At 37.8% G+C, this 17,180-nt stretch overlaps 1 protein-coding gene across 1 annotated transcript in view; it reads right to left on the bottom strand.

The window, feature by feature from the left end:
- LOC124544930 (phenoloxidase 2-like) overlaps positions 1–16,710 on the bottom strand; it is a 105,079-nt gene extending 88,369 nt beyond the window's left edge. The window contains exon 1 of the mRNA XM_047123676.1: positions 16,636–16,710. Coding sequence (XP_046979632.1) covers positions 16,636–16,695 — 60 coding nt within the window. The 5' untranslated portion in view covers positions 16,696–16,710. The remainder of the gene's footprint in view (positions 1–16,635) is intronic.
- Between the last annotated feature and the right edge of the window lie 470 nt (positions 16,711–17,180).

Here is a 17,180-nt window from a genome sequence, read left to right as displayed (position 1 = left end):
AATTAAGTAAGTATGAGTGTCAGTAGTATTGAGAAACAGCTGAAATTGTCAAAACTGAACAAATTTCCAGGGCCCAATGGAATCCCTGTCAAGTTCTACACTGAACTTGCAGCTGAGTTAGGCCCTCATCTACCTATAATCTATCGTAGATCCCTCATACAAAAAGCCTTGCCCAGCTCTTGGAAAAAAGCACAGGTCACAACCATCTTGAAGAGGGGTGGCAGAAGTGATTCACAAAAATACTGTCCAATATACTTGACATTGATTAGTTGTAGAAACTTATAGCATATTCTCAGCTCAAATATAAAGAGATATCTTGAATAGAATGACCTCCTCAGTGGCAAGCAGCATGGATTCTGGAAACATCAGTCACATGAAATCCAAATCACACTTTTCTTACAACATACTGAAAACTCTGGATCAAGGCAGTCGGGTAGATGCAGTATTTCTTGATTTCTGATAAGCATCTGACTCAGTACCACACCTACATTTATTGTGAAAAGTATGATCATACAGGTATCAAGTGAAATTTGTAACTGGACTGAGGACTTTTTGGTAGGAAGGAAGTAGCAACTTATCTTACATGGACAGTAACCGACAGATGTAGAAGTAATTTCATGTGTGCCCCAAGGAAGTGTGTTGGGAGCCTTACTGTCCAAAAGACCTAGCAGACAATATTAATAGTAACATCAGACTTTTTGCAGAGATGCAGTAATCTATAGTGAATTACTATCTGAAACAAGCTGTGTAAATATTCAGTCAGATCTTGATAAGATTTCAAAGTGCTGCAAGGATTGACAACTTACTTTAAATGTTCAGAAATGTAAAATTGTACACTTCATAAAATGAAGAAACATAGTATCCTAAGACTATAATATCAATGAGTCACTGTTGGAATCAGCCAACTCATACAAATACCGTGGTGTAAATCTTCATAGGAATATGAAATGGAATGATCACACAGGCTCAGTCATGGGTAAAGCAAACTGTAGACTTCAGTTTATTGCTAGAATAATGGGGAAGTGCAATCAGTCTACAATTCAGATTGCTTAGAAATCACTCATTGACCAGTTCCAGAATATTGCTCACCAAATAGGACTAACAGGAGACATTGAGCATTTACAGAGAGGAGCAGCTCAAATGGTCACAGGTTTATTTAATCTGTTGGAGAATGTCACATAGATATTGAAGGAACTGAACTGGAAAACTCTTGAACATAGATGTAAACCATACCAGAAAGTCTATTAACAAAGTTGCAAGAACTGGTTCTAAATGATGACTTAAGAAATATATTACAACCCCCTATGTGTCACTCACACAGGGATCATGAGGAGAAGATTACAATAAGACATTCAAAGGATCCTACTTCCTGTGCTACAGATAGGAATGGAACAGGAAGTAATCCTAATAAGTGGTACAGTTGCAGAATATAGATGTAGATGTAGAAGTAAATCTGGTGAGGAAACTGGCAGGTAGTACATGGGGTAACTACTCGTATATTAGTTGTCCATGGAGCATCCCTTGCCTTGGTATTCTCTGCAGCAGAACATTGCACACAAGTCTGTTTCAGAAGTGCTCATGTGAAGGAAGCTGACATTCATATGAATGTACCTACGAGAGCCATTGGTGCCACAGTGACAGGTCTGCACCTACGTGCTGGCTACTGATATTACTGAACATCTGTCGAAATCACCTTCACTGAAAAATGACTCTTTACAACAAATGTCAACGTGTTTCTAAAAATGAATCAATCCCTCTTCATGAAGATTTACTCTCACTGCCTAGGCCAGGGGTACCAACAAAATTTTCTCAAGGACCCCCCCCTCATCGAGCATGATTGGTATCTTGTCATATCACAGTATCAAGTACCTAAAAAAGCCAAATTAAGAGTCTTTTTATACGTTTTCTATTTTTGGTACTTAGAAAAAACATTGACATATTCATTATTGAAAAAATATTGAGCGGCCATAACAAAAAATCTCTTATCATACGAAATATATTTAATAAATTTTTTATTCTAATAGCATCTTGCGGACCTCTCTGGCATAGCTCGCGGAGCCCTGGGGGTCCACAGACCACCTGTTGGGAACCACTGGCCTAGGCAATAACTCAAATCCAGAAGACCAGCATATGGAGCCACAAAAACTCAGAACAACACACTAACTGATAACCAAACTGTTAAAGTTCTGCGCTTTCTTCATACTAGAGAGGTGTGAGTACAGCTCAATAGATTCCAGAGTGCAGAAGGTATGTGCAAATACCACATGCACAATTGGAGCTTTTGCGCTGTAGAGTGAGTTAGGCAATATGCAGCCCACATTTTAAATGAGCATCCAATGAGTCACTCGACTGGAGTGAGTCTTCCAAGATTCATGCATAGTTTGAATGAGCACATGTTGTCACTAGTTGTATATATCCATCTTTTTGGTTAAATACGTAAAACAAGTTTATTGTTGTAAGTGATGCATGCAATAATAATAATTATTATTTTTTTTATTAAACCAAACATCCTACTGTGGGAAAGCATCTTCAGTTAAGTGGAACATTGTATGTAGCTGTTATGTAACTTAACTGATTTCAGAGAACATTATAAGCTGTCTATACACTGTACACTAAAAAAGATAAGAACAGTTTACTATGAACATTAGTGATGGCCAGAATTTATATCCCTGAATCCAAATATTTTGATAAGTCACAGAAGGTATGGCTAATAAGATACACCTTAACTTTAGACTATGTACATCTGGAGTTTCCGATTTCCTTCCTGGAGTCTGCTGGTAACATGTTAAAGACTTTTCAGCCAGAACATAAAATCCCTTTGTGTGCCCTTCACATGGATTCATAATCTGTACAGATATTTCTTTATTTTCAAGTAATAGTAAAGTCCCAATATTCCAAGTATTGGAATTACATGTTTCCTATAAGTTCAAGCTTCATCAATCCATTTCCCTCACCCACTCGTAGCACAACACCTGTTGAACAACTCACTCCTCTCAGTTGTGTTGGTGTCAATGGCCCCTTGTACATGCTTCTCCAGGTTTTTAATTGTTTGCACAAGCAACCTTTGTTGAAAGTGGTTTTCTTTGTCACTGTCAGCACAGTACATATTTTGGAAATACACATGTCTAGATAACATACTTAAGTGATTAACATTACACAATCACAGGTTAACATATGCGCAAGATAAGTCATTGCAAATGTGAAATGCTGGTACATTAATAACTGGTGTAATTGTCCGAATGTTGAATGCAAGCATGCAAACATGCATGCATTGTGTTGTACATGTGCTGGATTTCAATTAGTGGATGGAATTCCTCGCTTGTTGCACTTGGTTGGTCAATCTTGGGATGGTTAATACTGTTTGCGGATGATGCTGTAGTTGTCATCTGCTGATATCCGATATGTGCTCAACTGGAGACATATCTGGTGACCGAGCAGGCCAAGGAAACTTATCAACATTCTGTAGAGCATGTTGGGTTACAACAGTGGTATGTGAGTGATTGTTATCCTACTGGATAATACCCCCTGGGATGCTGTTCATGAATGGCAGCAGATCAGGTCGAATCATCAGACTCATGTACAAATTTGCTGTCAGGGTCTGTGGGATAACCACGAGAGTGCTTCTGCTATCATATGAAACTGCACCCCAGACCATAACTCCCGGTGTAGACTCAGTGTGTCCACCATGCAGACAAGTTGGTTGCAGGCCCTCAACTGACCTTCTCCTAAACAACACATGGCCATCACTGGCTTCAAGGCACAATGAGCTCTCATTAGAAAACACAGCAGACCTCCACACTGCCCTCCAATGAGCTCTCACTTGACACCACTAAATTCTCAAATGGCAGTGGTTTGAGGTGAGTGGAATACACACTGTGGGATGTCTGACTCAGAGCTGGCCTTGAAGAAACCGACTTTTAACAGTTTGTTGTGTCACTGTTGTGCCAACTGCTGCTCAAATTGCCGCTGCATATGCAATATGATGCACCAAAATCCCAAGCCGAACACAGTGATCTTCTTGCAGACATACATTCTCATGGCTACCACTGCCAGCAGTCATGTACAGTGGCAACATTCCTGCCACATCTTTCTGCAGTACTGCAGAAGGAATATTAAGCTACTCATAGCCCCATTACATGACCTCATTTAATCTCATGAAGTGTTGATAACAGTGTCTTGCTTGACATAAAGGCATTCTTGACTAATATCAACTCATCACATACAATCTCAAAGGCAACTAACACTCACGGCCATTACAGCATGTTCTTAAAGCAAACCAGATTAGCCGGCTCATAGTGGCGCTACTAGTGCCACTCTTATGTGACTCACGCAAAATATTAATAGACATCATCGTTCAGTTGTAGAAACACACCTACCAAGTTTCATTTGCATCGTACAAGTCCTTTTTGGTGCTGCATTTTTTTCCCCATCAGTGTATTTTAGATTGTGTAACTACAAGCATGCTTGAGCTTATCAAGAGTCTCAGGACAGAGAAAGGAAACAGTGATCATGATGTCATCATAGCAACAATGGTTACTGACATAAGTAAATCCATCAAGAAGGCTAGGAAAGTACTTATGCTGGAGGGAGCAGATAAGCGATTGTAAGCATCCTAATTTGACAATGAATGGACATAATTTAGTTTCAGTTTTATGGACACAGAGGAATTATGGGGAAAATGTTAACTGACTGTAAATTACTTTCTTGAGAAGTATGCGCTGAGTACATGAATTAAGTATGGAGATGGCCCATTGTGGTCCAACAACAAAATTCAGAAAATGCTAAAGAAGCAGATATCGTTGCACTCTTTGTTAAAAAAGAATGCAGAAATGTTGACAGGCAACAGTCAGTAAAAAATCAAGTGATTATAAAAAGACTGATGCATACAAAAACTTCCAGTTCACACCTTAGTGAAAGATCTTGCCAAGAACCCATCGACAAGTGGTGGGATAGAAACCGCCAACCTGGTAAAATCACTAACCAGGTTGAAGGCTTCTATCCAGTCACTTGTCAACCAGACTATGTGGCAACAGAAGACACCAAAAAGAAAAGTGTAGTCTTAAATTTCATGTTAACAATTCGTTCAGCAGGAGGGTTATACAGACATATGTTCATTTGACCACTGCACAGGCTCCCATATGGAGGACATAACACTGAGTGGTTACAGTTAAAATAGTTAATCTGACAGTGTTCTGAGTGCTACTGTGCAGGCTGCAAACATCACAGGATGTTGAAACCTCATAGGTATGTTCATTAATCGGTAGGCTCATAGAGTACGCTGAAAAAATATCATTGTTCCACTTTGTGCCTCCCAGTGAAAATATGGCACTGTATGAAATCAGAATGTGGTGTGTGTGCAGGAAAAGGGGTGTGTGTACAGGAAAAGGGAGGAATGATTAAACACATGGTAATGGTAGTTTGGTATGTTTATTAGGTTATGGTAACAAGTTAAAACATATGTTCATTGTGGTCTCCAGACTTTGCAACATGCTGCATCCATAACACGGCACTGTCAGCAGTTACTCACAGCATATATATTGTAATTAGAGTGATATATTGTGCTGTCACACAGATCAGGAAGAGTTCAGATACATCCCTGATAGACACAGCCTTTCAGATACCCCATAACCAGAAGTCACATGGATTTAGGTTGGGGATCTGGAAAGCATCTTGAAATTGCCTAGAGATGGTGTGGTTGTTAGCCAAAGGTTTCTCAAAGTGAATCCTCCACCTGGCAAGTGAAATGTGGTGTCACCCCACCTTGCACGAAAATAGTGGTGTAGATACTGTTTTGTTCTTGCAACACTGGAATCATGTGTTGCACAAGGAGATCCTTATAATGTGCAGATGTTACTGTACAACTAACAAGTCCATAAGGTGTCACAACCTTGAAAAAATGGACCGAGTATGAAGGAGCTTGTGAAACCACACCACACAGTAACATAAGTTGAGTACAGTGGATGTTCCTGCGCAACATGTGGTGGAGTCTGTGCATCCATGGCACTGTGCTGAGTAAAATGTGCTTCATCTGTCCATGGACTATTCTCTGGCCACATGTCATCCATTTCCGTGCACGCCAAAAATTGAAGGGCAACGTCATGATGTTGAAGCCTATCTTTGGGCGTCATTTGGTGCACATTCTGAATCTTGAAGTGATACCAGACTAAAACGCATCACAAAATCTTTTGAATTGTTGACCAGGGGATGGACTATTCCTGTGATGCAGCTCGATCACTAGCTTTAGAATTTAAGGCATGTGCTGCAAGGTTGGCTATAGCTGCAGCAACTTCACCAGCAACTGCCATGGGAATGGACTGCCTCCTTCTCCCTGCTGCACCATCTAATTCACTTGTTTTTCAAATCTCTTGACCATATTCTTTAGCCCAGTTGTTGACTTGGGGCATCACTGCAGCTGTTTCTGTTGCAAATACTCCCACAATGCAGTGCTTCTATTGAAGCCATTCTGATAAAACAACTTTGCCAGCAGTGCACATTCTTCTTCTCAACAGCCATTGCGTTTTGTACAGAAAAGTTCAACCTCCTTAACCCTCTACACCAAGCATCACTTGACAAAAGAAATCAACATGCGTTGCCAAGTGACAGGCAACATACTGAAGTCAAAACAGGGAACATTTCACATTCTGACTGCTTACAGTGTTACATTTTCACCTGGTGGGAGGAAGTGAAACTATTATTTTTTTCAGCATCCTCTGTGAGCACATCGATTAATAGCTTCTCAGCATCCTGTGATGTATATATCCCAGAATGCAGTACTTGGAACACTGTTAGTGTAATTACAACCACTTTGTACTGCACCTATTGTCTAGAGAAGCAACTGAAAGAGATGAAATCCCAATTTGGTTTTACAGAGACTACTCTATGGCATTGACCCCGTACTTAGTTTGCACTTAATGCAAATCTCTTGCCCAGTTCAAAGTCCCAAGTGACTGTAAAAAAAGTACAGGTGACTTCTACATTAGAAAGGCAAAAGAATAGGTCTGCAAAATTACAGACCAATATCCTTAACATGGATCTGCTGCAGAATTCTTGAACATACTCTAAGTTTGAATATAATACATTTCGTTGTGACAGAAAAGTTTCTGTCTGCAAATCAGCAGATATTTAGGAAGTATCGCTTGAGTGCATCTCAGTTTCCCATTTTCTCACATGATATCCTGTGAACCATGGATGAAGGATAAAGACAGCTCCATATTCTTAAATTTCCAGAAAGCATTTGACATGGAGTGCCACTGCAGACTGTTAACGAAGGTCTGAGCATACAGAATCGATTCCCAGATACATGAGATTTCTTAAGTAACAGATCCCAGTACACTGTCTTCAACAGCAAGTGCTCATCAGAGACAAGGATATCCTCAGGAGAGCCCCAGGAAAGTGTGATAAGACAGTTCTTGTTCTCTACACACATAAATGATCTGACAGATAGGATAAGCACCAATCTGTGACAGTTTGCTGAAGACACTGTAGTTACGGGAAAACACTGTCCCTGAGTGACCACAGATGGATACAGGACAACTTAGACATACTTTCTACTTGGTGTGATGAATGGCAGCTTGCTTTAAATGTAGAAAAATGTAAGTTAACGCAAATAAGTAGGAATAACGATCTTGTACTTTATAAACATGGTATTAGTGGTTTGTTGCCTAACACAGTAATGTCGATTAAGTATCTAGGTGTAATGACACAAAGCAATATCAAATGGAATGAGCACATAAGAACGATAGCAGGGAAGCCTTTGATTTAGCAGGCAGACTTTGATTTATTGGGAGAATACTAGGAAAGTGTAGCTTATCTACAATGTAGACCAAGTAGAAAACACCAGTGTGACCCTGTCTTGAGTACTGCTTGAGAATTTGGGATCACTTCCATGTCAGGTTAACGAAAGACACTGAAATAATTCAGAGGCATGCTCTTAGATTTGTTACTGGTAGGTTTGATCAACATGTGAGATTGATGGAGGTGATTTGTGAACACATGGAAATTTCTGGAGGGAAGACAACATTCTTTTCTCAAAACACTATTGAGAAAAGTTTTAGAAGCAGCATTTGCAGCTGATTGCAGAATGAGTCTACTGCCATCAGTGTACATTTTGTGCAAGAAACATAAAAACAAGATAAGAGAAATTAAAGCTTGTATGGATTCACAGTTGAAAGCATTGCCAACTATCAGGGACCTTTCTCACTGACTCTACTATAGCAGTTGTATCTGCAGGACAACACAATGAGAGGAAATTTAAAAGAGGCAGAACTGAGCTTTTTAGTTAAATTGTCCACATCATACTGGTACAACAATTTTTTTATCTGTCTGTATGCCTACAAATTTCACACATGAAGTTTCATTTATTGTACGCCCATAGATGTTTACTTCTGGAACCTGTAAATACACCACTAGGTGCTACAAATGCAACACCCAGATCAATAGCTAGTAACTAAATTTTACATATTGTATGTATACAGTGTATTAAGAAATTTACATTATTAAATTTGGAGGTGATATGATATACAGAGAGTGAAATTTATTATTAGTGTATTTGTATCATCAGCTAGGATCACAGTTTTTGGACAGTCCTCCAATGTCTGCATTAAATCACTTACATAGGTCAAGAACAGAAGCTGATCCCTTGATGGATACTGTATTTAATGTTTTCCCACTGAGTATTTAGCTATGTTTGTAATGTGTAAAAGGTGGTGGGCAGGAATTGCTAACTCAATCTGTGTATCTTGTTTTCATTTCAGGGGGAAGAAAATAAATAAATAATAATAATAACAATATGGTGATGTTTAGAGTACAAAAAGATGTACAAATTAATTTGCAATATGAATGCAAAATGACTCATTTCACATCATGATGACTTATCATGAAAAACGATCCAAGGAATGTGAAAGTAACTAACTAACTAACTAACTTATATTCCATTGGTCTCATTTATCAAAGTGACACATTCTTTTCTATTGTTAATATGTGACTCTTACAGTGCAAGGGGAGTTCTTAAATGCCATAATGTTTTAGTTTCTGTAGTAATGTTATATGATCTACATAACTGAATAAGTCCGTAAATGCACAGAAAATATCAACAGGACAATTTTTCTTCCCAGAATGAATTTTTGTCTCTGCAGAGGAGTATGTCGAATGTAAAGACTTTAAATTCAACTAAATACCTAGGAATTACAATTACAAACAACTTAAATTGGAAGGAACACATAGAAAATGTTGTGTGGAAGGCTAACCAAAGACTGTTTTATTGGCAGGACACTTAGAAAATGTAAGAGATCTACTAAGGAGACTGCCTACACTACACTTGACCATCCTCTTTTAGAATACTGCTTCATGGTGTGGGATCCTTACCAGATAGGACTGATGGAGTACATCAAAAAAGTTCAAAGAAGGGCAGCATGTTTTGTATTATCACGAAATATGGGAGAGAATGTCACTGAAATGATACAGGATTTGGGCTGGACGTCATTAAAAGAAGGTGTTTTTTGTTGCAGTGGAATCTTCTTACAAAACTCAAATCACCAACTTTCACCTCTGAATGCAAAAATATTTTGTTGACTCCGACCTACATAGGGAGAAATGATCACCATGATAAAATGAGGGAAATCAGAGCTCGTACGGAAAGATATAGGTGTTCGTTCTTTCCGCGCAATATACGAGATTGAAATAATAAAGAATTTTGAAGGTGATTCGATAAACCCTCTGCCAGGCACTTAAATGTGATTTGCAGAGTATCCACGTAGATGTAGATGTAACCACAAATGACTGACGTGTGATTTCTGAGAGAAACACATGCACATGATTTATATACATTATCTAGTTAATGAAATATCAGGATAGTAAATATTTTACAATAAATGTTATTGATTACTGTACACAGTTTAGTAACTGCCACTACAACTGAGATTGGGATTAGGTTAAGTTGCATTCTGAAGTATGAAAGCAATGGAAACTTTGAAGTAAAATAAAGTAACAGTCAGTGATTCTGTCTCTTCCAAATGGACAAAAATTTATTACTACAAAAATTCATTATTCATTACAGGCCTGCCTGTGTGTGTATATGTGCGGATGGATATGTGTGTGTGTGTGTGTGTGTGTGTGTGTGTGTGTGTGTGTGTGCGTGTGTGTGTGTGTGTGTGTGTGTGTGGGAGTGTATACCTGTCCTTTTTTTCCCCTAAGGTAAGTCTTTCCACTCCCGGGATTGGAATGACTCCTTACCCTCTCCCTTAAAACCCACATCCTTTCGTCTTTCCCTCTCCTTCCCTCTTTCCTGACAAAGCAACCTTGGGTTGCGAAAGCTTGAAATTTGTGTGTGTGTTTTTTATTGTTTTTATTGTCTCTATCAGCATACCACACTTTCGTTTGGTAAGTTACAGCTTCTTTGTTTTTAGATATATTTTTCCCACGTGGAATATTTCCCTCTATTATATTCAAATCAAATACTATGTTGCGCATAAATTACAAATTGTATAAATTTAAAAAAAAAACTGAAAGTAAAACAATACATAGATTTTATTTGCTCCTCATAAATTACTATTACTCCTCCCTTGGCAAAAATTGAAAGCCTTAGTTCAAATAGCATATCTGTTTCAGCATGTACTCGCCGACCTTTAAGATCCTACAGTTCCACAGTGAAGTAGCACTAACAGCTCCATGCTGAACATGAGTGAGCTGTGTAGGAGGTAATTGTGTGAATCAGTCACATAAACTATATCAGAAATAGAAGTCTGTCCAGTAGCAATAATATCTTTATTGTGCTACTTGGATGAAATGACTGACAGCAGTATCAGTCACTGGGAAAGGTGTGCGATGACCTCGCCATTTGGTCCCCTCCCCCAAATCAGCCATCCATGAGAAAGGCATCTTTTCATAGAGGGATAGAAAAATTTGCATATCTTCCTTGGTAATTCTTAAATGATGTTTCTTGATTTTATCTTTATTTTTGGACAGTTTTTGTGCCCTCTCTTTGTCTACACTCCTGGCAGTGGCCTATATCATCATGCACTTGGTATATCCCTGAATACATACATGATCACACTGATACTCCCAATTTACAATGAGCTTCGCTCCTTGTCATGCAGGAATCTTCAATCCTTGGATCTAGATGAGTAGATAAGCTGTAGATGGAGTGATTGGTGAAATACGCTTTTATTTTCTTTTAAATTTACAGGGATTTTCAATTTATGTCAGGAAGGGACTTTTTAAAGATCTTTGCACATGAACCCTAATCTGAAACCTAGACAAACATTCATAGTTAACATGGAAATTATGCTTTTGTCTTGTATTGTGACTGCATGATTCAAAACTCAACCAAATAACATTTTAAAACATGCCATTAAGGAATACATGTTTTGGGAAATGAATAGATCACCCTTTGATGATAGAGTGGAGGATTTTAGAATATTTGTGATAATTGAGTTTTAAACTTTGATTGCATTTGTCCACTAAACTAAGTAGAATTCTCTTTTCTTGGCACAAAATATTTTAATTTCATGTGTTATCAACTGCTTGTCTTTGCTTCTATGTACCTTTTTTACTAGTTTCTTTCAAGGGAAAGTGGGACTAAAAAAACCTGGAAGACTGTGTTTAATAAAGCCTATAATTTTTACCCATTGGTCAGTTTTTAATCTCTTCTCAGAGTTCTCTCCTTGAGTACACTTTTAAACATTGTGTATGTATGGGGGCCTCATTCAAGATGTTGAGGAGACTATTCCAGCAGCCATTGAGAGAATGGGGGGAACCAACTACAGACTGTGGCATACACTGGAAAAAATGATGCCTGTCATCTGGATTACGAGGTCATTCCAGTGACTGGCAGAGAAGGTTGAGAAGACAGCCTTGCATGTGGAGTTTCAACAAAGGTCACAATTTGGAGCATTGTCCCCAGAACTGATTGTGGCCTTTTGGTTCTGAGTTGAGTGAGAAGACTGAACCAGAGACTTTGAAGGTTCTGTGACATGATAGACTGTGACTTCCTGGATTTGCGCCTCAGTGTTGAGAACTGTAGTGTCCTTCTAAATAGGTCAGGTGTGCACTACACATCAGAGGCTCCTAGTCAGGTAGGTGACTGTGTGTGGGGAGTGCACAAGGTTTTTTTTGGATGAGGCAATTATCTATCGAACCCAGATAATGATAACTGTAGGAAACCCAGAAGTATCAGTGTGAGATCAAAACAAATGCCTCCCAAAAGTGAGACTATAAAAATCCTAATGGTAAACTGCTGAAGCATTCGCAGTCAAGTGCCAGAGTTTGAAGTGCTCATGAAAAGTAGTGAAGCTCACATAATACTAGGAACTGAAAGCTGGTTGAAACCTGAATTTGATAGCAGTGAGATTTTTGGGGAAAATTTAAGTGTATATCAAAAGGATAGGCAAATTGGAAGTGGAAGTGGTGTATTTGTAGACAAAAAATTCAAATCCACCAAGATAGAAACTGAAGCTGCATGTGAGATTGTTTGGGCAAGACTCAGTATCGGGGGTGGCCATAAAATAATAATTGGATCCTTCTACCACCCACCAGACGCATCTCCTGACATAACCGAAAACTTTAGAGAAAACCTCAGCTCACTTGAAGTTAAGTTCCCCAATCATACCGTAATAATGATGGAGACTAATCATCCAACAAATAATTGGGAAAATTACAGTTTTGATAGTGGTGGAAGTGTAAGACATCCAAGGTAACTTTACTTAACACCTTCTCTGAAAATTTACCTAGAACAGATCATGATGGAAATATATTTGATATAATGGCAAGTTTCAGATCAAGGCAACCAGGTAGATGCAGTCTCTTGATTTATGAAAATCAGAGGCAGTGGCAAGCCCCCATAGCCCCCCCCCCCCCCTTTCCCTCCCAATGGAGTATCATATTACATGGGATAAAATGACTTCAGAAATCAGCAAACATATTACTTCAACAGATTCAGAAGGAGAGCTGAAACTACGGAAGAAAAAGTGGGTTGATGAAAGTAAAAGACCTGAAACAGCAACTGAAGATTTAAAGAACTGTCACAAGCAGTTTTTCCCAAATGTATATGTTTTACTTCAAATATTTGGGACTATTCCTGTCACCGCAAGCACTCCTGAATGAAGCTTCTCTACTTCGAGATGAATAAAGGCTTATTTGCATAACACAATATGGCAGGTGAGACTAAATGGGTTGGCTCTTGCAAATATCCATAAAGAAAGAGATATGGACATTGAAAATATCATTGACATATTCAGTAAGAAGAAACAGAGATCAATGAGCATGACAAATTGGGCAGAAGATGGAAATAACCAGTGGATTTTGTTACAGATTTTTTTTTATATTCATGTCCAGTTCAAGTTTCTACATTCATGTCACCATCTGTATCCAGAAAATTAATGAAAACTTATTTGTTGTAAGTTGACCTTTTTTAAGGATTATGTAATTTATAAAATCTCCCATGTTAAAATAAGTTTTTTTTTTTACTCCAAACTCCAAAACAGTTACCAAAAATTACTTTAAGCATTACCAAATTTTACCAATTTGTCAGTGGAGGACTCTCCTTTTGTTAAGCGATTTTCCATTCCCCCAAACCCCCTCCCCCCCAATAGCACCCCCCTTGACTGACTTCTAGAATCGACTCTGATGAAAAGCATTTGACTCAATACTGCACCTACATTTATTGTCAATAGTACAATCATATGGGGTACCAAGTAAAATTCGTGACTGGATAGAGGACCTTTTTGGTATGGAGGATACAGCATGTTTCTCAGATGTAGAAGTAACTTCAGGTGTGCCCCAGGGAAGCGGGTAGGGACCCTTGCTGCTTATGTTGTATATTAATGATCTTGCAGACAATACTGATAGTAAAATCAGGCTTTTTGCAGATGATCGCAGTTATCTGTAATCAAGTACTATCTGAGAGAAGCTGCATAAATATTCAGTCAGATCTTGATAAGATTTAAAGGTGGTGCAGAGACTATACTACCATTCACAATATGGGAAATTATCAGACCTGTATCAATACTTAATATACAGGTACCCAGGAGGCTGCTTAATGAAACAAGTAAGCTATATTTTGATAAAGTTCGCAAACACATTCACACCAGAAGCAGCCAGCCCAGAACTGTTTCACATCAAACAGTTTAACTCTTATAAAAATGACTTACAGGTTCCGAAAGTAGAGATCAATGGGAACAGGTTCCAGAAGTAGAGAATGGGAAGAGGCTGGATGACGCCACATGTGTTAAGTTTCTGGTCAACAAAATAAACTGGGGTGGCTCCAACACATGGATAACTTAACCAAAAAGTTCAGCGTTGCCCACTTTGCACTCAGAAATATCTCTCATTGGACTGACTTGCAGAAAGGATTGCTAGCATACTGTGTTGAATAGAAGTGTGGCACAAGAATATTACGTAAAATTGAAAATCAAACATCTTGTGGAAGGTTCTTCAGAGACTTCGGGCTTCCTACACTTACATGACACTACACTTTATATTTCTTAATGGTGTTTGCAGTTGATAACAAAATTGAATTTAGGATGGACTCTGTAATGTACAAACACTTTACTAAAAGTAAAAGTAATTTCTTCCTCATAGAATATGCTTACCTATCTAGGGTTGAGAATGAAATTTTATATTCTGGTACAATAATCTATAACATTTTACAGACAGACATCATGCAGAGTTTTCAGGAACAAAAGTAAAACAACATGGTACCTCATTACGCACTCCTGCAATATATCAGAATATTTGGAATTTGACTGATTGATTAATTTTTATTGGTCTGTTTTCTCAGACACCACAAATTGTAGAACTGAGGCCACATGCATGTAAATTCTGTACAACTCTAATGTTTGTAGTTCTTCACAAATAAAAATGACTTACAGGTTCCGGAAGTAGAGATCAATGGGAACAGATTCCAGAAGTAGAGATCAATGGGAACAGGCTGGATCTTAACATTGTCAGTATATGGCTATCTGATCACGGTTAGTAAAAAGTAAATTCTATGTTTGAAGTATGAGCTAATAACAACATCTGAGTAGTATCAGAGAATAGGTAGTGGATTGTTTAAAAATGCTGTTTTTCTCCTAATATACATATACAGTACACAGAAATCTAGAAGCAGTTCTCATACAACAAGTATACAAGTGGGTTGCAGGAAATAATCTGTCATAAAATCTATCAAAAACAAATTTAATGCCGTCTCAGACAGCAAACAACAAGCTTCAAGCCCTTGAAAGTTATCAGTGGTCAGAAAATAAATTAATCTTTACATATAAGATTTCCAGGAGCATGAATGGATAATAATTTTAAATGGAATGAACATATTGATTATCTGCACAGGAAATTAACATCAAAACATTTTGCACTAAGAGCTGTTTTGCCCTTTGTTGACAGGGAAATAATAATTTTGTTATATTTTGCACATTTCCACTCTCTGATCGCTTATGGCATAATATTGTGGGAAAAGGCAATAAAAGTGGAAAAAGTTTTCAAAATACAAAAACGGGCTGTGAGGCTGATGTGTGCTGTTTTACATCAGACATCCTGCAGGCACCTGTTCAATACACTTGGGATACTGGCATTCACAAGTCAGGACCTCTACTCATTGATGATATTTGTAATAACAATAAACATCTTTTCCAAAGTAACTGTGATATTCACAGTCAAAACACATGCTTTTGAAAGATCTGTCAGAGAATATCTACAGTACCACTGTTTCTACTCAGTAAAGGAATACTTGGACCAGAATAACTGTTAAGAACTACAGCTACAGTAATTTGTAACATTGTATCATTGTAAGAACTACAACTATTGAAATTGGTAGCATGTTGAAAAATGATTATTTAAATATGTATTATTTTGAACTTAGTAATAAGTCCAATATCATCCTGTACACTGTACTACATATGATCAAAGGACTCAATAAATAAAATAAAATAAAATAAAGGCAAAAGCAAAGCCTCATAAAGACTCAGCTACTCTCAATATAATGCAAAAAGGAGTTATCCAGACTGGAATAAGAATTTACAATAAGCTCCCACTGAATATAAAAAAGGACATTGAGAACCCTCATGTATTAAAATAAGGAAACTGAAACAGTCCCTCATAAACCATACTGTATAAAATTTAAATGAATTTCTAGAACTATAAGATTTTTATACATGTATTACATTATAAATGATGTAATTTGTATGCCGATGTATGTGATATTGTATACCTTTTAAGTATATTGTTTGCAGTACCGGTACTGTTGTTTTTTTTTTAAATCTTCTGTATTATACTGTATGTTTTGTACTCAAATTGTTTACAGTATTGTTTGTATTTCTTCTATTTTTGCCCATATAATATTGTATTCATTGACTTGTCCTATTTTTACAGTACAATCTTTGTACAAATTGTAATTTTACAGAACCAAATAAAAATCAATCAATCAATAATTATCTGTGTAAGAAGATTGGAAATGGACATAATTTCTTGCTAGTACACTTAGAAGTAGCCTGCAGTGGCTGCTCTTGATTGTTAATGTACAACTTAAATTCTTCCACCTCCATGAAGGCTTCCATTCATGACAGAATTCACAGAATACAATGTGTGAATAAATAAATAGTACAGCTTAAGAGGAGCATGTAACTTTACTATGTCACAGCATCTTACCTGCACATGGTGGCCAAACAGCCACAGCAGTGAGAAGCCCAGCAGCAGCCTGGCTTCCATGTTGGTGTTTACCCCACTGCAGTACTGGCCTGCAGTTTATATGCTGCCTCACAAGAGCAAACATGGGAGAAGAGCCAAGGTTCATCTTGAGCAAGACCAGGCACTTGTACTGCCTCACCATGTAGTGTTGCAATGTGTTAAACACACAGATTAAAAGTCTATCAGTAGGACTGCATTCTGAAGCAACATTTACTGTACTGGAATTCATTTATGAACACCAAAGCTGTGTTCTACATACTAGCATAGTATAATCTTATTGAATCCCAGGAACTTCACATGCCATTTTCACAAAGATAATTAACTGCAACAATAGGATTTTTGCACATCCATAACCCTCGCTTCTGGCAGTTCTTTGAGAACATGGAGTTCTTTATACAAAAATGCAAATTAAATTTGAGAATATGATTTCCTTTCAATATTTTTTCAAGATTAGAGAGGCTAGTCTGCGGAGTAATTTTTCATGTTTCATAGATATGTGTATATCC

Source organism: Schistocerca americana, chromosome 8, assembly GCF_021461395.2.
Source record: "Schistocerca americana isolate TAMUIC-IGC-003095 chromosome 8, iqSchAmer2.1, whole genome shotgun sequence".
Taxonomy (NCBI): Eukaryota; Metazoa; Arthropoda; class Insecta; order Orthoptera; family Acrididae; genus Schistocerca; species Schistocerca americana.
The sequence above is the reverse complement of the archived record's forward strand: the minus strand, read 5'-3'. Positions and strand labels throughout refer to the sequence as shown.